This window comes from Camelus bactrianus, chromosome 32 (assembly GCF_048773025.1).
Source record: "Camelus bactrianus isolate YW-2024 breed Bactrian camel chromosome 32, ASM4877302v1, whole genome shotgun sequence".
Taxonomy (NCBI): domain Eukaryota; kingdom Metazoa; phylum Chordata; class Mammalia; order Artiodactyla; family Camelidae; genus Camelus; species Camelus bactrianus.
Window position 1 is genome coordinate 11,337,809 of NC_133570.1, and position 22,228 is coordinate 11,360,036.

General features: G+C 50.1%; 1 protein-coding gene across 1 annotated transcript in view; it reads left to right on the plus strand.

Moving 5' to 3' along the window:
- Positions 1-21,587, plus strand: part of KSR2 (kinase suppressor of ras 2) — a 356,911-nt gene extending 335,324 nt beyond the window's left edge. Inside the window, exons 15-19 of the mRNA XM_074356111.1 lie at positions 11,932-12,028; positions 13,038-13,171; positions 14,713-14,844; positions 19,937-20,066; positions 21,450-21,587. Of these exons, the coding sequence (XP_074212212.1) occupies positions 11,932-12,028; positions 13,038-13,171; positions 14,713-14,844; positions 19,937-20,066; positions 21,450-21,587 (631 nt within the window). The remainder of the gene's footprint in view (positions 1-11,931; positions 12,029-13,037; positions 13,172-14,712; positions 14,845-19,936; positions 20,067-21,449) is intronic.
- Positions 21,588-22,228: the final 641 nt, after the last annotated feature.

A 22,228-nucleotide genomic window follows, 5' to 3' on the forward strand; every position in this document is an offset into this window, starting at 1 on the left:
GCATGAAAGTATGGAAACAAAGGGTGTGGCTCTGTGCCAGTAAGACATTTTCACAGAAATTTGAATTTCATGTAATTTTCACAGGTCACAAAATATTCCTCTTCTAAATTTTTTTAAACTTCTGTTTGAAGGTGTTAAAACAAGTCTTAGCCCACGGGCTATATGAAAACAGGCAGTGTGCTGGGTTTGAGCCACAAGCCATCATGTGCAACCCCTGTCTTAAGAGCCTGGCTCTGGTAGGCCTGCGTGTCTACACTCTTCCAAATTCCCTGCACACCCCTGACCTAGAGCAGTGTAGACAGTGGGCTAGTTGGGTATGTGTGCTGGGGTGGCCCAGCGCCAGAGGCCTTCTCCAGGAAGGGAGGGGCAGTGGAAAGGCCAGGAGCTTTGGGCAAACGGGACCCAGATCTGCCTCCACGTCCTGGCCGAGAAGGATTCTGGGAAAGTCATCCATTCCCTCAAGCTCTTGCTTTCTTATCAGAAAAGTGGGAAGATGAAAAGTTCCCCCTTGGGGATCTGGTGAGGGGGAGACGGGTATAAGGCTTGTTTTGGGAGCCGGGAAAACACTGGTTTCCTCGTCCCTCAGCCTCTGTTGTTTCCATGTCCCAAAGAGGCCGTGTAGCCTAGTGGTTGAGAACAGCACGCTGGTGTTAGATCTGCCGAGGGTAGAAAGCCAGTTCTGCTTCGTGGACCTTGGCTGCATGAGCGTAGCAGATGACCCTGCCTGTCTGAGTCTCAGTTTCCCCATCTGCAAAATGGGACCGACCCCCCGCCCCCGAACAGATTGAGGTTGAGTACAACTAAAGAATATCACTTGCGCAAAACCTTTAGCAGAATGCTCATGGAAGCTTCCGTGAATGGCTCTCTTTATTCTTAGGAGGCAGCGTGCCTCTGTGGCTGTGAACACAAAATTTAACCTCAGACAGGTCTGGGTTCGAGCCAGGCTGGGCCAGTTGAAGCATGACCTTGGGAAATTCTATCCCTCTTCTGCGGTTTGATTTCCCCATCTCTTCCAGTGAGCTCTGACACTAGTCTGCAACCTAAATTCTAGAAATGTCTATGCATGTTCTCTTACACCATGGACAGGTCGGTTCTAGGCTCGGGTATGTTCCCAGCATCCACTAGGAAGGTAGAATCCCACCTCCCCTCCACCCTCTCTTCCCCTTCCCCACCCCGCCTTCTCCCCCTCCTTCCCTCTTCCATCTCCCCTTCCCCCAGCTCCCCTTCCCCTCCTCTCCCCACCTCCCTCCCCACCCCACCTGCCTTCTCCCTTCACCCGCTGAGGCCCCAGTCCCCGTAGGCAGAAGGGACAGCACCGTTTCCAGAGGTACACACACCGCTCATGTCTCTGCCTTTCTCTTACTAGCCCCCTAGTCCTTTTAAAATATCAAATCATCAGCCCTGTCTTCCTCATTAGGGACTGAGTTTTTTCAGGTGGGGAGCTTTCCATTAGGACTTTCTGGTAAGGACCCGCCTCTGGCTGTGCGCCCTGAACAGGCTAAACCCTGCGCCAAAGACAGGAGCAAGAAAAAAAAAAGTTTAAGTGCTTCCTGGGGCTACTCAGAGGATGAATTCGGTTCCGACTCCACTTTCTCATTTCAGTTTGTCTCCCTTTCAATATTTTCCAAACTGTCTATAGAATAAGCATATGTCTGGTTTCATTTCAGTCTGACTCGAGGGTGCTGTTTTGCCCTTTCTTTCTCATTTGACAAAAGTAATACGTGTTTACTGGAGAAAAATTAGGAAAGAGAGATAAGCAGCGAGGAAAACATTTTTGCAAAGCTGCTTCTAATCCCGCGACCTGGAACTAGCCGGGCTCACATCCTCTCTGTGGATTTTAATGCATATAAATTAGGAGGCGTATGTATACATTTAAAAAACGGTAATTCAGTTGACTGTTCAGCTTTAAAAAAAAAAAAAAATGTGGTTCTGGTCAGGGAGCAGTAAGAACTGATGTGTTTTGATGCCCAGCCCCGGATGAAAGGACCTGGGGTCAGTCGGGGCTTTTTGTGCTCCTGGAACCTGGTGCAGGGAAGAGGGTGGAAGGGTCACTGCGCGGTCAGTCTGGTTTGGCTCATGGCCTGTTCCGTGCGCTGAGCCAGTAGGGGAAGACCTGCCTTACCCTGAGCACAGCTCTCCCAGCTCCCCAGAACGATGGGGAGAAGGAAGGTGGGAGGAAGCGCCTTCCTTCGTCCATACATTCACGCCTTCTAGAAGCATCTCTCGAGTACCCGCCCTGGGCCACTCTGTGCTGCCCACTGGGCCTCCTCACCAAGGAGTTCTATGAACCCTCTCTGATGGTCCAGCCCTCTTCACCCTGCCTGTCTCTGAGTGGCAGCCGGGAATTCCCAAACCAGCAGGAACTGGACAGTGAGGCCAGACATGGGCTGGCCCTGAACTGACAGAATAGAAGGAGAAACCTAGGGCTGGGGAGGGAAGGGGGGGTGGTCCCTACTGAGCTCAGTGGACAAACAAGGGTTTCCATAAGCCAGGCCCTCTGAGTTGGGCTCGGCCAGTTCCTGCTTTGCTAAACCATCCTTTCCCAAGGGATCTTAGGAAATCCTGGGAAGAAGATTCAAGAACTGGTCTCAAATCCTGACCCTGTTGGCTACTGACTGTGGGACCCTGGGTGGGTTACTTAACCTCTCTGCACGTGAATTTCTGCATCTGTAACATAGACCCTCCCCTCCTGGGAAGGCTGGCACCACAGATTCTCAGTTCGGCACCTTGGGAGAACTCCGTAAACTCCATCAACTCCAGGCAGCCCTGAGTAGGAGGTACTGACCCGCACACAGAGATCACTCACATACTTACACGTATAACCAACCCCCTTCCCCGAATCGCCCCACCTCGCAGTTCACCAAGCGCAGCAAGTTCCAAAGATTCCAGGCAACTTGTCCAAGACCACACAGCTAGGAAGGGACAGAACTTTCCCCCAGGTGACTGATTCTGAAGGGCATGCTTCTATCCAGGCTGACTCATTGCCTCGGTTTCCTCATCTGCACAATGAGTATAACCACACCCACTTTAGAGAGTTATTAGAAGCATGGAATGAGATGATGCCTGGAAACCTCTGACTCTGTCCTGGGCTCCTGAGAGGCCTTTAGGAGATGGTCATCGTCCATCTAAACAAGGTGATGCCTGCCCTTCTTGGAGAGATTAAATAAGGGACATTTGGGTAGATGGTGCCAGAAATCAATACAGAGTCTTTGCCCTGAAACAGCATGATGTGTTGGGAAGGGGGTCCCTGTCGGCACCCCTCAGTTGCTGACCTCCATCCTCTTCCTGTCCATCTGACCCCATGAGCATTTCTCCACTGCCCTCATCATAACCTGCAATTATTCTGTTTGCTTATTGTCTCCCCCGCGAGAATGTCAGCTCCATTACTGAGGAAGTGGCCCTTTTTGTCTTGTCACTGCACACACCTGGCCTAAAGTCTCTGTTCACACATGGTTAGTAGAAGCGGAGGGTGTGCAGGCCAGGAGATTAAATGAGTCCAGATTTCCCAGAAGGTGGGAGAGGTACCACTAGCCCCAGATAATGCTGAATCACATCGTGGGATCATGATTTTCCTCTTAGTTCTGTCTCCATCCTTCTGTGACATTAAGGAGAAGGTCTTTTTTCAGTGCTGGATTTAACACCCTCCTAACCCTTACTTGCTGAATTTTAAAAAAGAGAGAGAGAGAGAGAGAAGGCCTTAGGCTCAGATGATTTGGCAGGCCACCATGCCAAGCAAGAATTTCATTTTGGTTTTTAGTGGATTTATTTCATCGTATGTATTTTTACATTTATTTGGGGCTAGAGATTCTGGCGTTCCCTCTGGTAACGACAGAAAGTAATGATAAAAGTTTCTTTTGAAAATACACCTATTTTTCAAAGGCAGGGCATATAAGGAAAACTATTAGCAAGTGATAAAAAAGATGATTGGCTGATCTGGCAAAAAACTTAAGGTGGTTCTGGAAGGATGGGCAGTGTGTGGGAGATTCGGTGAGTTGCAGGCTGACCCTTGGGAGGTCCTGAGAAAAGATGCTGTAGAGTTAGGGACAAGCATGTCCCGGGATGTTTTTGGACAGGCTAGGAAGAGCAGGTCTTGTTGGTGGCTGGACCACACCACGTGATGAGAGGCCGAGGAACCGGGCTGGCTGGCTGTGCCCTGGGAGCCCTCCCTTCCTTACAAAGCACAGAGCAAGGAGGGCAGAATGTCACCAGACACCCAGAAGCAGAGGATCACAGTCAGGGATGGGAGCACCCTCTAAAAGGGGCAAAACCCCCATCTCAGTCCTTGAAGGGCCCAGAGCCAACCCTTGGCCTCTGGACTTAGCAAAATCGGACAGAAGAATCCAGTGAGACCCAGAGTGTGAGCTCCCTTTTCCCTTCCTCCCACTTCTCCCAGCTTTGGAGGACAGCAAAGGCTGGAAGGGGTGGTGCATTCACACACACACACACACACACACACACACACACACACACTAACAAAACAACCTAAAACCCCGAAGCCCTGCTTTCCAGCGAGTGCAGCTAGCTCCTGCTTTGCATGTTCCGGTGCCTGGAGGGCCACTGTCATCTTTCTTGTCTGGCCAGGACGCAAGCCTTCCCCAGCCAACCCCTTATTTAATGGAACTCTATAACTCTTCATTTCCCGGGCTCACATCGGATTAAGCAGGTGGCAAACAGCTGGCATTTCTCACTTGTTTTCTGGCATTTCCCATTTTTATAGGAAGCTAACCTGGCATTTCTTATTATAAAACCCCAGAGCCCCATGGTTTAATATCCTCGGTGTTAGATTCACGAACGAGTCGGAAGTTAGAGATTGCCTGCGGCTGGAATTTGATGGAGCGAGCAACTTGTCACTTGGCGTGTGATTTATTTGCTCAAGGGAGGGGGAAAGAGCAGAGGGCAGTTAAGTGGGTTTTGAGTTTTGCCAGGTTGGGAATGCTGAGAAGTAAGCATAAGCGAGGAGGAGGAGGAACAGCCGAGGGGTCGTAAATTCCTTCTGACAGAATTAAAGGTTTTTAAAATAACAGCTGACTTGGAAACCAGCTGCTTTGGGAGCTCACATCAGGCAGAGCTGAGGACTGTTTCCACCCGGCTGTTTCTTTTATTTGAAGGATCAGCCATTGAGGAGGGCGGGCACTGGGAGATGCTTCCTAGAGCCCAGCCTCATGGCCTTGCCTATGTTACTCAAGCATGCCGCGTGGGTCCTGCCTCAGGGCCTTTGCACTGGCTGGTCCCTCAGCCTGGAACTCTCTTCCCTCAGATTTTCACAAGGTTGGCTTCTTTCTTCATTTTCTCTAAGCACGAACACCACCTCCTCAGAGGGACTTGCCCTGAGCATCCTAGCTAAAGAGACCCCCAGGCCCAACATGCTTTGTCCAACAAATCTGTTTGCTCTCTTCATAGCACTTGGGCCCCTCTGCATGTCTCATCAGTTTGCTCGCTTCCTTGTGTATCACCTGACTTCTCCCCTAGCCAGTGCGCCCCATGAGGGTAAGGACCGGGTCTGTCTTGCATACTGTATCTCCCACACCTAGGACACTACCAGGCCCCGTGGCACTCACTAAATGGACTGTGATTGTGAACTTAATGATCTCTGGGTCTCAGTCAAATAAGATCGGCTTGAACAGTGGCTCTTCAAAATGGGGTCCCCAGACCACCAGAGTCAGCATCACCTAGGAACTTGGCAGAGAAGCAGTATCAGGCCCTCACCCCAGGTTCCCAGAATTGGAGTCCCTTGGGGTGGGGCCAGCCGTCTTGGTTTTAACAAGCCCTTGCTGGGGATTCTGATGCACACTCGAGTTTGTCCACCACTGCCCAGGAGCTTACACACCTGCGTGGTCCAGGCAGTTGGTGCTAAAGCAGGAAGCAGAGCAGGTGTGGCAGAGGGGACCGCATGTTTCCTGTCTAGGGGCATTCATACGTGAGACCACGCCTGCCCGAGGGCCCAACACCCGCTCCTTCCCAAATGGGCCAGTGGTTACCCTCCACTAGAGCCTGGAAGAGCGCCTGAAAGAGCCCGGTAGAGCACCCGAAAGAGCCCGTGAGCAAATAAGCCAAGGAAGGTGAAGACACGGACCCCTGAGGAGTTTTTCTGCTTTATTGGATGTGATGCTCTGGTAGGAGCCTTGCTCCCTGGACTCCTGGCAGAGGAGCCCTGGCCATGTGAGGCCGCCATAGCATTGCATCCGTTCATGCCTTCAGAACCTTCTGTGCATGGGGAGTACAGCAGTGGCCCCCTAGATTAGACCCTGCCCTCCTGGTGAGTACAGTCTGGAGGGAGAGACAGCCCGTAATCAGACTCCAGCTGACACACGTACAGCCGCAGCAAGGGCTGCACAGATGGAGGGCACAGTGCTGCAGGGACCGACGGGGAGAACGGCCTGAGCTGGGGAGGCTTTTGAGACAGATAGGGAGAGTGTTGCAGCCTGAGAAAACAGCATGAGCAAAGGCCCTGAGGTCAGCTGGTGAGGCTGGAGCTCCATGGGCGAAGGAGTGGAGCAGTCTAGGGGGACCAGACTGTACAGGGCCTTTGGGTCTCCATCCAGAGGGCAGTGGGGAACCATAGCACTGGGGAGTGACCTTGAAGGGGAGCTGGGGAGTGATTTTGAAGCAGCCATTCTGAGTGCTATTGAGAGTGAGTTGGGGAAGCTGGAGCGGCCGTGAGGGGCGGTGTGGTCATCTACACAGGAGCGCATTATTATTGGCAATGCATTAGCAATCATGTTATTAGCCATGATATGAGCCACTGTTCAAGGAGTCCGCATTCTGGCCAGATGCTGGGCCAGGCACTGTCCTTCTGTGGTCCCGTCTCACCCTCAGGCCCCGCTCTGTGACAGTACTTACCACCCGGCTGGATTAGTTTCGGATTGCTGTTGTAACAAATTACCACAAACTCAGTGGCTTGGAACAACAAAAATTTCTCTTATAGCTCTGGAGGTCAGAAGTCCAAAATGGCCTCACAGGGCTACAGTCAAGGCAAAGGCAGAGCTGCCTTCCACTCTGGGGCCTCTAGGGGAGAATCCGTCCCTTGCCTTTTCCAGCTTCTGGGAGCTGCCTGCACTCCTTGGCTCGCGGCCCCTCCCTCTGTCTTCAAGGCCAGCGGAGGCTGGTCCAGTCCTCACCTCACACCCCGTCACGCAGCCTCCTCTTCTGTCTGCCTCTCGTCTGCCTCCCTGGTCACTTGCCTCCTTCCTGGGACTCTTGCCTCCCTTTTCTGAGGGAGTGCCCATGATAACACGTGGGGCCCAGCCAGATAATCCGGAATAACCCCCCCACCTCAAGAGCCTTAATTTCATCGCAGCTGCAGAGTCCTCTTTGCCGTGTAACAACAGCCGCTGTGTCTGAGGCTTCGGGTGTGGACATCTCGGGGGACCGTTAGTGAGCTGACCACAGCAGAGTTACAGATGTAGACAGGAATGAAGCAGAGGGAGTCCCCGAGGCCGTGTGGGGCTCAGAGAGGGCAGAGCTGGGCTGGGAGCCGGTTTGTCGGTCTTTGGAGGAGGTCGCCCCCAGCCCCTACTCCCCACCGTTGACACCTGCCCGCGCCCCTGGTCTTGATGGTGAGGAGTTTGGAGGAGAGGAAGGAAGCGGCTCCCATGGGCATCCAGATTTCTTTCCCAGCCACTGTTTTGACAGAATGAGCCACTTCGGATGGAGGTCCTTGGAGAGAAACCTAGATGATTTTGTATGATTGTTTCTGATAAGCCTCTTTTAGGCCGGCTTACAACAGAAGTCTCCCAGTTGCCCTGCCATCTTGGCCCAGGGCACAGTGCCATCTGTATCACCTGGGATGTGGGGTCCAAAACAGCCTTATATGAGCTGCCTGGGGCCAGGGTGGGAGAGGAGGTGGCCTGCAGAGAAGATGGGAAATCCTCAGTCCTTGCTCCTCTTTTTGGAAAAACATGATCTTTGTTGCAGAGAGAAATACCGAGAGGCATGTGTGTGTGTGTGTGTGTGAACTCAAGCACGTGTGCCTACTGCCCCAGAAGCTACCTTGGACACCTACCTAGTGCCTTAAATATATCCTTAAGCCACTAAAACACCTTCTCTTGACTCCAGACTGACTCTGCTACTGAGGCCAGCGGCCCTCATTAATCTTCATTGCCACAAGTGATGTTAGCAGTGATATTACAGCTCCCATCTACTGAGGACCTGTGACATGCTGGAGTCTGAGAAAGTTAAGAAACAAAAGATGAGGGTATAAACTCTGGAGCTAGCCTGCCTGGATTCAAATCCCAGCTCTGCTTAACTTCTCTGAGCCTCAGTTTCCTCATCTATAAAATGATCCTGTATTCCATTAAATCTAAGATGCCATTGGTTGGAATAGGCACCCTTTCTTTCCTGTACTACAAAGAAATGCAGTAACTGACCTGTCAACGAAAGCAAAACACGTTCTAATTGCAGAGATGTTACAATCAGAGGAAATGCACATCTTGGAATCAATGAAATACTGCGAGGGTACCCACCTCACAGGGCTCTGGTGCGTACGGTGGTGCCCAGCAAGTAGAAGGGGCTTCGTGCGTGTTTGCTGGTATTGTTACGACTGTCCGCATTTTACAGATGAGGAAATTGGGGTTGAAGTCACTTCCCGAGGTCGCCCAACAAGCAGTAAATGGGAGAGTCGGGATTTGGGTTTACTCGGCTGCATGTCTCTTTCATGGCCTGAACGTCATGTCCAATAACTGGGCCTCCACACCGTGGACGGGAAGATGGGAAAGATCAGGAGCAGGCTGCCCTGTGGCCACGCGTCCACAAGCAGGCCTCTGCCCCTCTGGGTCTCCGTATCTTCACCTGCTAGAGGTGGGTGAGAACATGGACCCTGTGGGGATGCTGGGAGGATGCCTGGAGGGGAGGCAGGTCCCGCGCATGCTCAGTAAGCCTCCATCCGCTCCTCCCTTCCCTGCCCCCCCCCCCCCCCCCCCCGCCCAGCCACAAGCAGCCTCTAGGGCACAGGTGTTAGCCACAGAAATCCCAAGCTCAGGCCAGTTGCCGTGGATACGTGGACTGACTTGCCTGGACTCTCCGAGCCTCGGCCACCCTGGACACCTGCCTAATGCCTGCTCCTGCTCAGAGCTCGCTCAGCCCGTGCCCTGTACCTGCCCTTGAACTCAGGCTCCAGTAAACACCTGGGTGGGCACAGCCAGGCCTGGAGTCCCTCACTCCCCTGCAGACACTGCCCCTCAGGACTGTGAGAACCATTTAGAAATGGAGACCTGTGGTAAAAGTATTGGTTTAGATTTTAAATTTCAACTCCATATGTTAATTGTTCATCCTTTCCTCGTCGTTTTTTTCCTAAATTTTTGGAAGGATAACACGCCTGCCAAAGTGTTCAGATCCTAAGAGCACAGCCTGATGAATTTCCACTAAATGCACATCCATATAACCAGCACGTAAATCAAAGCACAGAACATCACCTGCCCCCAGCTCCCCTCGGGACCTCTCCAGCCTCCCGACCGCCACCCAAGGGTCACTACTGCGCTGACTTCTCGCACATGGACCAGTTTTGTCTGCTTTTGCACTTGATGCAAATGGAGTCATTCAGTGCCTGTGTGGCTTCTTTTGCTCAACATGTTGTTTATGAATTTCATGTTTCTTGAGGTTAGCAATAGTTTGCTTATTAACAGTCTGGTATGAATGTGTCCTGTTATACAGTTATATCATAATTTATGCAGTTTTCTGTTGATGAACATTTGGGTTGGTTCCAGGTTTGGGGCTATTAAGAATAAGTTGCTGTTAACATTCTAGAATATTCTGGTACATTCTGGTACATGTCTGTAGGTGAATATGCATATGCATGCCCACTGGATATGAACTTAGGGGAGGAATTGCTGGTCATGGGTTATTTGTGTATTTCACTCTAATAGAGGGGCCAAGCAGTGGTCGTGCCAATTGATAGCCCACTAGTCAGTGTGTGTTTATCCACCGGCTCCAGATTTAGCAGCTGCTGATGGAAAGGAGGAGGTGAGCGCGGAAAGGAGACAGGGATGGGCTTTTGGGGGCTGTGACTTCTATGCAGTTACCCTGAGAGTCTGGGAGGCTTGGAGCCTGCTCTGCCGTCTGCAGTGGGGAAGGATCTTCTGGGCTCTGGCCCGTAATGAGTGTAGGTGGCTGTTGAAGCACAGAGTAGCTGTGGGAGGGAATCCACCCACGGTCTCCGCCATCCTGAATATTTAAATGTCACTATGGTCTAATTGGCTGCACAGCCCGCTCCCCAGCCCCCCATCTCGCCTCCAGCAGCCACAGCAAACGCACTGGCACTGCCCGAGACAGCAAGGCGGGACAGCCTTGAGTCACCATGGCTGCCCCCCACCCCCGCCGCTGACTTACTGGGCAACCTGGGACAGGTGACTCAGCCTCCCTGAGCAGGTGAAGAAATGAATCTTAGTCCAAGTTCATGGGTGATTATAGGTAGCATGGTGGGTGGATTGATGGATAGATAATAGATGGACAGACAGATGTGATGTGGGTGTAAATATATAGTTTATATATGTTTGCACACAGGTGTGTGTGCGTGTTCACCATTTGATTGGTCGTTTACCCCCTCTCATAACAGCCAGAATTTCATGACTACTTACACAGAGATTTGCCTCCACCTTTACACACCTGATTTCCTGTGATTCTCCTGCAAAACCTTGGAAGGTTTACAGATAATGAAACTGAGGCTCTGAGAGGTAAACTCCCCTGCCCAGGGCCACACAGCCACTGACTGACAACCAGTCTAGAGTCTGACTCTAGCCCCCTGTTCTTTTAACCACTGAGCTACACTCCCCACCAGCTCCTTCTCCCACTCAGTCCTCATACTAACTCTGTTGGGTAGGTGTCATTAGTTCCCTTTGATAGATGAGGAAGCTGAGGCCCAGAGAGGTTAAGTAACCCACCCAAAAACACACAGTAAGTAGAGAGCGGAGCTGGGATTCCATCAGGTCCCTCTGATACCCGAGTTCTGGCTACAACCACACGATCTCAGCTAATTCCAGCCCACAACAAGGGTTCAGTAACTACCATAGGACTGAATGCAACGCTTAGACCATTTTAGCAATCAAGTTACAGATTAAAAGAAACATTCAACCAATTATTTTGACATAGATGGAAAACAAACTTTCCTGATGTCATTCCTTCATCTTCCAGCCAACATTAGGCGCCATGAGCCAGGCATGGTGCTGAGGGCTGGGCACGCTCATTCATTCGTCCATTCGGTGACTGTTCATTGAGGGTCTGGTCTGTGTGTGCCGGGGATCGGGCTCACTGGGGAAGAAAAGGACGGATGAACACGCCGGCAATTAAGTGAGAAGGTGTTACTGTCACTGTATCATGTCCTTTCTCATCTTGTCATTCATCTTTAAACACTGGTCCTTGAAATGAACTCAGTGAGGCTGGAAATAGTTTGCAAAACCCTCTATCTAGACAGGCATCTGGTGTGGGGAGGTACTGTTGGTGTTTACACATCCCTGTCTGAAGGTGTGACTGCATCATTCACTGGTGGTCCTTAGCACACATCAGCTACGCCTTGCTGGTCTTCCATCACTGTCCCCACACACCCGTGTCTCCCGGCGAGGGGGAGCAGCTGGGCAGAGGCACCGGCGGAGTGCTGTCTGAGTGGTGTCTGAGGACCCCAGAAGTTGCTGGCCTTACGTGCAGATTTCTGTCTGTGAGACCCTAGGATAGATGGAACGAGGCACCCCTGCTTCTGGACTTGGCTGGACCCTGCAGGTGTCCTTGGATGCCGGGGGAGTGGGTAAAAGATCCTGAAGAACCCCAGAGAACTTGCTCCCGAACCTGCATCCCAGAACCAGAGCTGAGGTCCAGAGCCAGGTTTATTATCTCTCAGGCATATCCACACATGTCCGCTCTTTTGTGTGTCACTTTTAATAGCTGTTGTGGGTGGCCCTCGTCTCAACAACTGCCAACAACTCACTTTGTCCCTTTGCTTTCCAGCCTCTGTAAGGGACGGACACTCTATTCCGTGGTGAGGGATGCCAAGATCGTCTTGGATGTCAACAAAACGAGGCAGATTGCCCAAGAAATTGTGAAGGTACCTCCCCCCTGAACCTCCGAAAGACCCAGCCCCCTCCCAAGCCTCAGGGTCTGACTTCAAACCAGCAGTCTGGGCTTCAGACAAATTAGACTCGACCTGAAAAATACCAGGCCGTGTGTATGTAAGAATTTTGCCAAGATGAAACCATCAGGGATGGTCTTCCAGTGTGTCTGGTTCCCGTCTGGTGCCCCATCGTCATGATAAGCAGGCATGTGCAGGGACCAGGGGAACTTCTCATTGTGAGAACCCCTCACCCCACAAATGCTTGAATTCCCTGAGTATAAGGCACCTGTCTCCACAGCCGCTGGGGATACATCAAATTGTTGGGTGTTGTTTGGGGTTAAAACAAACGGGAGCATCCTGGGTTTTCTGGTGTGTGCCTCATTTGTCAGTCGTATTCAGGTTTTTACTTCCCGTTGGACGTGTCAAGACAGTTGCAAAAAGAAAGAAAAATGTGACTGCTCGTTCAGGCAGGAAAAAAGCAATCCAGGCATTCACCCTCGAGCTTGACCTGCAATAGCCCTTGTCCATGTTCTTGGTTATCACATCATGATACTTCTCTTGAGGAACATGGTGATTTTCGGCAGTGCCGTGGGTTAGGTCAAACTAGGGAACAAGTTTTCTGCAGAGGAGTTACTTTGCAAAGAGGAAGTCAGGGAAGATGGTTGATGGGATTCCTTTCCCTGGGGACCTCTTTTCGGTTTGTCCCCACGCTTTTCCCTCTGGGGAGGTCTTCCTGGTTTCTTCCTCAGGAAGCAGAAGAGCTTAGGTGGAGGTGGCTTTGCTGAGGTCTGAGGGTTGGGGCAGATTTGTGTCTTGGGGACTCTGCCTGTTCCCACTCTCCATGCCTTCTCCACCCCACCCGCATGCATGCGGGTCCCGGCTCTGCAGCTGTTCCGTGTGGTCTCAGTGGAAAGGCAAGGCATGGCCCCGTGGACCCATGGCCAGGGCGGCAGCGAGCGCACGGGTTTTCTCTGGCAAGTCTCCATGTCCTTGCTTCTTGCAGGGCATGGGCTACCTCCACGCCAAGGGAATCCTGCACAAGGACCTCAAGTCGAAAAACGTCTTCTATGACAACGGCAAGGTAGTGATCACGGACTTCGGGCTCTTCAGCATTTCTGGGGTGCTGCAGGCTGGCAGGTGAGAGGCGGTGGAGGGGCCCAGAGGGGTTCCTGACAGATGGTGATCAGGGGTTGGGAAGTCACCCAAATGGCTTTAGTGACCTAGACTGTGTTGGGTCTGAGGTTGCTTAGCTGAGCAGCCAGGCTGCTCTGCCCGTGATGCATTGCTGATGCCCGTGGGGCCTGTCTTGGAAATGGCGCCTTGGCGTGGGCACAGAGCATCCTTAAACCCTGTAACACCTGGCCCTTGACTTTCGCTGGAGGGCTCTCTCCTTACTCCAAGCACTCACCTGGAAGTCAGGATCACCCAAGGGCCCTTCCTCAGAGCTTTCTTATGAGTTCATTCATTTTAGTACAGCAGGATTATAGTTCAAAGCAAGGGATTTAAAGTCAGACACACCCGGGGCCCCAACTTGGCTCTGCCCCTTATTAACTGTGCCTTCAGTTTCCTGCCAGAAAGACAACGGGCCTGATGGTGCCTTTCCCGGAGAGTCCTTGCTAGGAGACAATAGAACAACACCCACTGAGCATCCAGGCACAGCGCCTGGAGCACATCAAAGACCACGAAGGCCGTGGAGTTGTTGTAATTAGGATTAATTTGCATACGCCTCCGCAGTGTCACCCAGGAGGGCCATTAACCACTGTTAACTAATTACTTCTCGGCCACTGCTCACCCTAGAGCAAGGTGCCTCCAGTTGACCATGTGAAAAACAGCTTGATCCCAGATAAACAACCCAGGATTCAGACGGTCTCCCCTTTGTGACTTTTAATTTGGAGTGTGTGCACACATACACACACACACACACACACACACACCATAAACTAGCCTGTTTTCTCTAATCATGCCTCTTATAACGAATGGGGTACCTCTCCAGAAAGGCAGCCCCTGCCTGACCCGGTTTCTCTCATCTTACTTCAGTTTCCGATCTCACTCAGCGAGGACAAGGGCATGGGGATAGGGATGCGGATGGGGATGGGAGGGGGTGGTCCAGGGGAGTGCAGGGCCAGAAGCTCCAGCTCTGGGGCCAGTTGGATGGGTTTTACAATTCTGCCCCCTGGTAATGGGGCAGTCTCGGAGCAAGTCACTTCATACTTCTGAGCCTTGGTTTCTCTTATGTAAAATAAAATAGAATAGGATAAGTTGTTTTTAGGATTCAAGATTATATTTTATGCGAGATACATACATGCATGCATGTGTGTGTAAATATTTCCCCCAAGAGCAATAACTCAGTAGTCACTAAGTCAGTGTTTGTGGAGGCTTTATAGAACATGAGCACCGCGGGTGATGAGAATCCACTGTATTTGTTGAATAAAGGTGGAGAACGTGGCCACTTCAGAGGCGAAGGGACCTGATGACGGTCTGGATGTTGAGTGTCTCTCTCCAGACCACCCTTTCCTGCACCGCCCACTGGGTTTTGGCCTCAAGCACAAGATCAGGCAGTGCCAGATGGAGGAACACAAGAAAGCCAGCAGAGATGGTCCAGGGACTTGGGGTCAGCGCTGGGGACTGGTCCTCCCTGGGCTGTGAAACGGGGCTCACCCTGTGCTCTGCTTCTCCAGGCGCGATGACAAGCTGCGTATCCAGAACGGCTGGCTGTGCCACCTGGCCCCAGAGATCATCCGCCAGTTGTCTCCCGACACGGAGGAGGACAAGCTCCCCTTCTCCAAACACTCAGACGTCTTTGCACTTGGGTATGTCGCCCACCATGGCCTTCGAGAGCCCCCACCAGGAAGAGGGGTGCTTCCCTAGGGTCTCTTCAGTGCTTTTGGAAGAGACAGGTGGTCTGTAGGGGCAAAGGTAGCTCGATTTCTGGGTGAGACTGAGGGGATCTGAGTGAGTTGTAGTAGAAAGACCCTGATAAGTTACCTACCCATTCATTCATTCATTCATTCATTCATTCATTCATTCATTCATTCTTGCAAGCAGTAGCCATTTACTGGGTGCCTGCTCTTAACAAATTATCCAAAAACTTAGTGGCTTAAAATGACATTTATTATCTCAAGTTTCTGTGGCCAGGAATTTGGGAGTGGCCTAGCTGAGTGGTTCTGAGCTGGCTCAGGGTCTCACAGGAGGTTACAGTCAAGATGTTGGCCTGGGCTGCAGTCTCATCTGAAGGTTTGACAGGCTGAGGATCCATTTCCAAGATGGGCCACCCACATGGCTGTTGGCAGGGGGCCTGAGATCCTCAGCACACAGGTCTTTCCACAGGCTGCTTGAGTGACCTCACAACCTGGCGGCCAGAAGCCGCGTTGCCTTTGTGACCTACTCCCAGAAATTATATAGCATCGCTACCACTGTATTCTATTTATTAGAAGCAAGTCACTAAATCAAGGGGAGGGGAATTAAGCTCTACTTTTTACCAGAAAGAATATCAAAGAATTTGTGGACATACTGTTTAAAACTCCCATAGGTCCCTATTGTATCTTGTCTAGTGGAAGACAGACAAGGAAACAGTTTTTACAAAGTACTGTGATAAATGCTTTGCTGAGGATAAACACAGGACTCTGGGAAGAAAGGAAGAACTAAATCCAGCCTGGGAGATCAGAGAGGGCTTCCTGGAGGAGGTGACTCCTAAGCCTACATTAAAGATTGAATATAAGTAGTCCGGGTGAGGGTAAGGTGAAGTATTCCAGATAGAAGGAACACATGAAAGGGAACAAGGGTGAAAGAGAACAAGGTGCCCCCAGCGGAGGAATGTGTGAGGAGTGCCAAGTTGCCCACAGTGAAGGAACAGGTGAGGAGTGAGGAGGAAAGGAGCTGTTGGATGGAGAATCAGGAAAAAATGAGGCTGGGGTGGTGAGATGAGAGACTAGAGAGCAAAGCAGGCCCTCTGCAGGGACTTAGAGGCTAAGTTAAGAAGTCTTCATCTTCAGGGCACTAGGGAGCCATTGATGGTTATTAAGCAGGAGAGTGACATAATCACATTTTTGTCAGTCAATCACTCTACCATGTCAAAAACAGAAAGGAAGACGAGATTGAGGCTGGGTGACCAGACCAGAGGGAGATGCTGAGGTTCTCCATTGAATCAGTGCCAGTGGGTGTGAAAGCTGGGACTGGACATACAAAGAAGCGTTTTGGGGGTAGACGTGATAGGGCTTGATTGATTGGTTTCAGTGTGGGTGGTGCCAGCACTGACCTTAAGCAACTGGGTGGAGAGTGGTATCATTCACCAAAATAGAGACCCTGGAGGCGGGGCAGGGTTTGGGGCACACCAGGAAGGCAAAGAGAGCAGACTTGGGCACAGTGAGTTGGCGCTACCGTGGAGATAGCCCACAGAAGCAACCAGAAGACAGCTGAATCTAGCCATCTTAAATTTGAGAAAGAAGAGTTTGGGACTTGTCAGCAAAGAGGTAGTAACTGAAGCCATGGGAAAGAATGAGATGTCTTTGAAAGTGCAGAGGAGGGAGAGACCCTACGATGCACATCAGGGTGCTCTGAGAAGGTGCATTACAAAGGCTTCTGTGCTCTTGTCCCTGACATGGCCATGCTAATCCTCGCCTTACCTTTCCGTGGCATGGTTGCCAGGACCGGCAGAGATAACACTGGGAAAGCTCATTGGGAAAGTTGGAGGTCGGCAGATGTGTGCAATTAGATTTAGCACCGCCAAGAGATGTTACAGAGACCGTCTTCCATGGAAAAGTACCCCCACTGCGTCCTCTCTATAAATCTGGGATGGGAGGTGGGGGGCGGTGTTTGCTGGCACATCAGGATTCTGCCATCTGTCACTTGGACCCCTCTAGAGGCTGTCACTTGCCCCAATGGGTTTATGCCCAAATCTTTATCTAGTTAGACATTGTTATCTGAAACCAAATTGCAATAATCAAGTTGGTATATTTTAGTATCAATTTAGCAAGAGAAAAAAGAGCGTAATTAACAAAATGTACCAAAGTGAGTAATTGATTTTCCACCGGAGTTTTAATCTTTGGCAATTTTTTTTTCCCTTCAAGCGAGTTTCTCTTAAAAGTTAGGTTTCAAAGGAAGTTTTAATGAGGTTTTTATTCCTGACACTGCTGAATTCCGAGGGACCTGGTGCTCTTGGTTTCCTGCCAATTAGATGCATCTTGTTGCTTGGGAACATCATGCTCGGGCAGGACTTAGAACAGACAGGGACTTTAAAAGTGTATTGAGCACCGAGTTAAGCTTGTTCTGGGTGCTGTCTCGTGGAATCTTCAGGTGCACCCTTTGAAGCACGTACCATTGTTCCCAGTTGACAGATGAGGAAACTGAGGTTCCGAGTGGCTCCGTGTCTTGCCTTCTGGTAATTAGAGGTGGAGCTGGGAGTCAGACTTAGGACATCCTGACTCCAGTGTTGGAGATTTTCATGTTGACAGAGCCCCCAGGGGCTTGAGAGTCATTTCACCACTCCAAACCCTACTTCCCTCAGCCATAAGGCCAAGATAATAAAGTCCCTTTATCCTAAGGTGTTCTAAGGATTAAATGAGAAAATGCCATAAGGCACCCAGCACAGAGCCAAGCTCCTGATAGGCTCCCTTCCCCTTTCCACATGAGCGGTACCTGGACTCTGTCTGTGCCTCCTTCACCAGGCCCCAACCATCAACCAGAGGGTTGCCTTCCCAAATAGTTCAGTGTCCCAATGACAGAGGACTCTTAAATAGGATGGAGTGTAAGTTTCCGAATACAGCGTAATGGCCAGTGCTGTGGTTCTGCTGTCAAATGAATTCAACTCTGGCTGAACTTCTTATTTTGTCGCGTTACCCTGGATAAGATACGTAACCTTCCCGAGCCTCAGTTTCCTCATCTGTAAAGTGGGGATGATAATAGCACGCCTTGCTTTAAAATGTAGGTGTTATTATTATTCAGGTGTGACGAGGCCACTAGATCAGGAGACAACTGCCACTGGAAAGATGGTTTGTCATTCACAGTTCCCAAAAGGAAGAGACACATCATACCATGCGGGCCAACGCAGGGAAGAGGCAGGGTCCATCAGGAGACAGGGGGTGCAGGAAGAAATGGTGGGCAAGAGCCTTTATTGTGGTTTCCTCAGGAAGGAATGGGCGAGGCAGGAGAAGCTGGATTGGGATTGGTTAGTTTAACTAATTTCAGTGGGGTCTGGGGCATTGACGCCATTCTGAGTAGGGCAGGGGAATGTTGGCCCTGAGTGTGAGAGCCTGATGAGGGGCAGGGGATGTGGAGTACTTTGGATTGGTTCGTTTGCCTATGAAAAGCACACTTACAGGTCAGTCCTTTACTATCTCTAGGAATTGGCTAGTCCCTCCAGGGTCAGCAAGGCCCCAGAATAAAGCATCAGAATAAAAAGGCATACTACACACACACACACACACCCATAATCATAATAAATGCTAAGGGCTTAGCCTAGTGTTGGGCACAGACTAAAAACTCGAGAGGTGTTACTGTTTATGATGAGAACTGCAATCATCCCAGCACCTGAGCATCACCAGCCCTCCTCTTCCCAGAGGGATGAGGTTGGCAGAGGAGAGAAGATACTAAGTGAGAGGTGGAACCCCAGAAATAACTGATTCGATACAGTTCTCCTATCAGTAAAAAGGATAACTGAGTGTTTTGTGTTCTTTAAGGCAAATTTACATAAATTGAATTGGAGGAAAGATTGTTTCCTAGGATTGTTTCAGATATTCCCTGAATTGGGGCATCTTCTCAGTGAGCTGAGACCTATCCCCTAGGTACAGCTCAGTGACACCCCAACACCCTGTGAACACCCCCATGGCACTGGCCACGGCCCCCACTGCTGCCCACACCTCCCACAGCACTTGAGCACTGCCCGGCCCATCTCCCCATCCGTCCCTGCGCATTGTTCACCACAGCGATCCTTTCTTCAGTCATGACAATGTCGTGATTTATGAAACAGACGATAACACAGTCAGTCCCTCTGGAATAATTCCGGCATCGAGTGATGCTGGCATTCAGCCTCCCAGATAAACATTCTTCCCCTGCGATTTTATCATCATTCTCATTTGGCAGGTAAGAAACCTGGACTCGGAAGGGAAGCAGCCTACCCAGTGACATAGTACTAGCATAGAATAGAATCGGGACTTGAACCCAAGGCAGTCTGACTCTTAGATCTTTTTTTTTCCCCCGCTTTCCACTGTTTCACAGGAGGGTTCGTATTTACACACAAACATAATAGAAACAATTCTATCCTAGCCTATCACCGAGAGCTAGCTGTTGTTAACATTTTGCTGTTTGCTCCTTAGTCTCTTGTCTGTACCTCCGTAATGGTTTTTAAAAGTGTAGCATATCTCATACACAGTTTGTGATCTACTTTTTCCACTTAAAATTATATATTGAGCACTTTTATGTCAGCATAATTTCTTTGCAATGTTTTAATAACAATACAGTGTTGCATTTCATTTTATGGATTTACCATAATCTATGTGATGAATTCTGGTTACGAAACTTGTGACTGCTACTTTTTTTCCAGTGTTCTATATAACGGTGTGCAGGAGGTGCTTGTAAATACATTTTTGTCTGTATCTCTAATTTTCCCCTTAAGTAGTCTCCTAAAATGACAAACATGGGCTCAGAGATCCTAGCCACATTTTATTAAATGGGTCAGGTTCTAGCTTTTGATTCATTTTAATTCAGGCCCTGGAGAAGATATCCTGGGATAAGCACAACTTCTAAGACATCAAGAAAGCTTTAAGTACATCTTAGGTAGCAAAACACCAGCCTTATAAGGAAAAAACTAGGGAGCCAGAGTGGTTAGGCTCCCCTGTGTTGGTGAGGGGATGCAGAGTTCCAAGTGACATATCACACCAACACTCCTGTAACAATGTCTGCCAACAGGACAATCTGGTATGAGCTCCATGCCAGGGAGTGGCCTTTCAAGACCCAACCAGCAGAGGCAATAATCTGGCAAATGGGCACAGGCATGAAACCCAACCTCAGCCAGATCGGCATGGGAAAAGAAATCTCGGTAAGTCCCAGGCTAATAGTGGCAGGTCTAGGGGACAAGGGGAGAAGCAGATGCAGTTCTGGGCCTTCTTCTTCCTGTTTTGTAAGCTTGCAAACCCTGGGGGGGAGGGTATAGCTCAGGGGTAGAGTGCCAGGCTTATTAGCATGCCTGAGTTCCTGGATTTAATCCCCAGTACTTCTGTTTAAAAAATTAAAGTAAATTATAAATAAGTAAACAAGCAAACCTAATTACTGCCCCCAAACAAACAAAAAAGATTATAAGCCCTTTCCCAGAGGGTGATGAGAAAGCATCCCCACCGCCTTGTCAAATAACGGTTTAGAGCTTAGAAGACAAAGCTTTTGAACTATGCCCCGCAATTCGGCTTCCTACCACCAGGGTGCAGTAACACTTGGCTAGGTTTTTCCTAGCAATGAATTGCTGAGTCTAATAGTACCAGTGAATCCCTCTTTCTCTGCTATTTTTTAAAGACATACTTTAAAATACCACCAGAATTAACGCCTTAAAATTTTTATGTAGATTCAAATAAAATTAAGGCATTCTCCAACTCAGAACAAGATATACAGAAACAAAGAAACCCTAGTATAAATTAATACTCATCCTCTAAAACACATCAGGAAGCATCCTCTTTTGATCAGAAGAGAGAAGAATCAGGGAAGGAATAATTGCCTGGTGTGTTTTTTAGGATTACCTGTCTTTCCGTTTCCTCTCTCAGGTGAGACCATTACGAGTAATTTTCCACTCTGGAGGGGTGCTTATAGTATTGGGATGTGGATAGTGGCCTCAGGACTCCCTTTTCTCCCTCTCTTTTGAGGAGAATGCCAAGAAACTCCTTGGGGAGCATAATTGATTTCAGTGTATCCCAGACCTTCTAGAATAGGACTTACCTAGTTTGCTACATAGGTTCAGAAAGTAGAGAGGGAAAGGGTGGATGGATAAGTGGCTGATGCATGGATGGATGACAGATGAAGGATGAACACATGAACTGAGATGGATAAATGGATGCCTGAGTGATGGATGGATAGCTAGATGGATGGGTGGATGGATAGAGGGGTAAATGGATAGATGGATGGGTGGATGGATAGAGGGGTAAATGGATAGATGGATGGGTGGATGGATAGAGGGGTAAATGGATAGATGGATGGGTGGATGGATAGAGGGGTAAATGGATAGATGGATGGGTGGATGGATAGAGGGGTAAATGGATAGATGGATGGGTGGATGGATAGAGGGGTAAATGGATAGATGGATGGGTGGATGGGTGGATGATGGAGGAATCTGAAAGTGGAACAAATAGGTAGACAAACAGACAGATCCAACGAGGTGCCAAGGAGTAGTCAAGCAGTTACTATTTCTGTTAAATCACCACATATTGCTTTCTTTTAGGACATTCTTCTCTTCTGCTGGGCTTTTGAACAAGAAGAGAGACCGACCTTCACCAAGCTCATGGACATGCTGGAGAAACTGCCAAAGCGAAACCGCCGCCTGTCTCACCCTGGACATTTCTGGAAATCTGCAGAGTAGGTGTCCCCCCTTAGCATCTCTCCCCACTGCCGTTGCCCGCTGGCCTTTGTCACCTTTTCACTCCCCACCTCCTCCACCAACCATCTACTTTCCATGTACCCACCTCCCTCCCCCAGCCCCCACCCTTCCCCACTGGGTTTCTGTTCAGGGCATTGTCCTCTGGGATTTGGGTTCTAGAAGCTGCCATGCAAGGCCTTGGTCCCTGTGGATGCCATGGCTACCTCATTGCCTATCTCTTCCCGATGAAGGTTGATGCCCCAGTGAGTCTGAGCATCACATGACAAGGCACTACCCTGAGCCCACGGAGCTCCATGTGTCAGCTATTCAACATTCCCCTCCATGAGGCCTGGCTTTCAGAAAATCTCCCCCTTGTACCAGCAGCCTATCCCCATCACGGCCGCTCTTGGCTTCCAGCATTCTCTGTTGTGTGAAGACAAGGGGAGGGAAGCTTCTCAGCTTCTTCTTGCCCATAGTGTCCCTCTGGCTTCCTCATTAGGAGGCCACTTCCCCTTGTTTCTGGCTGGGGTCAGTAGCTTAGTCTGAGATGATACATGTGGTGTCTCTCTGGGTCGCAGCCTCGGTGGCTGGTCTCTCCAGACGGCGAGAGCAGGAGAGGCCCAGGTGAGGCTCCTTGAGGGGTC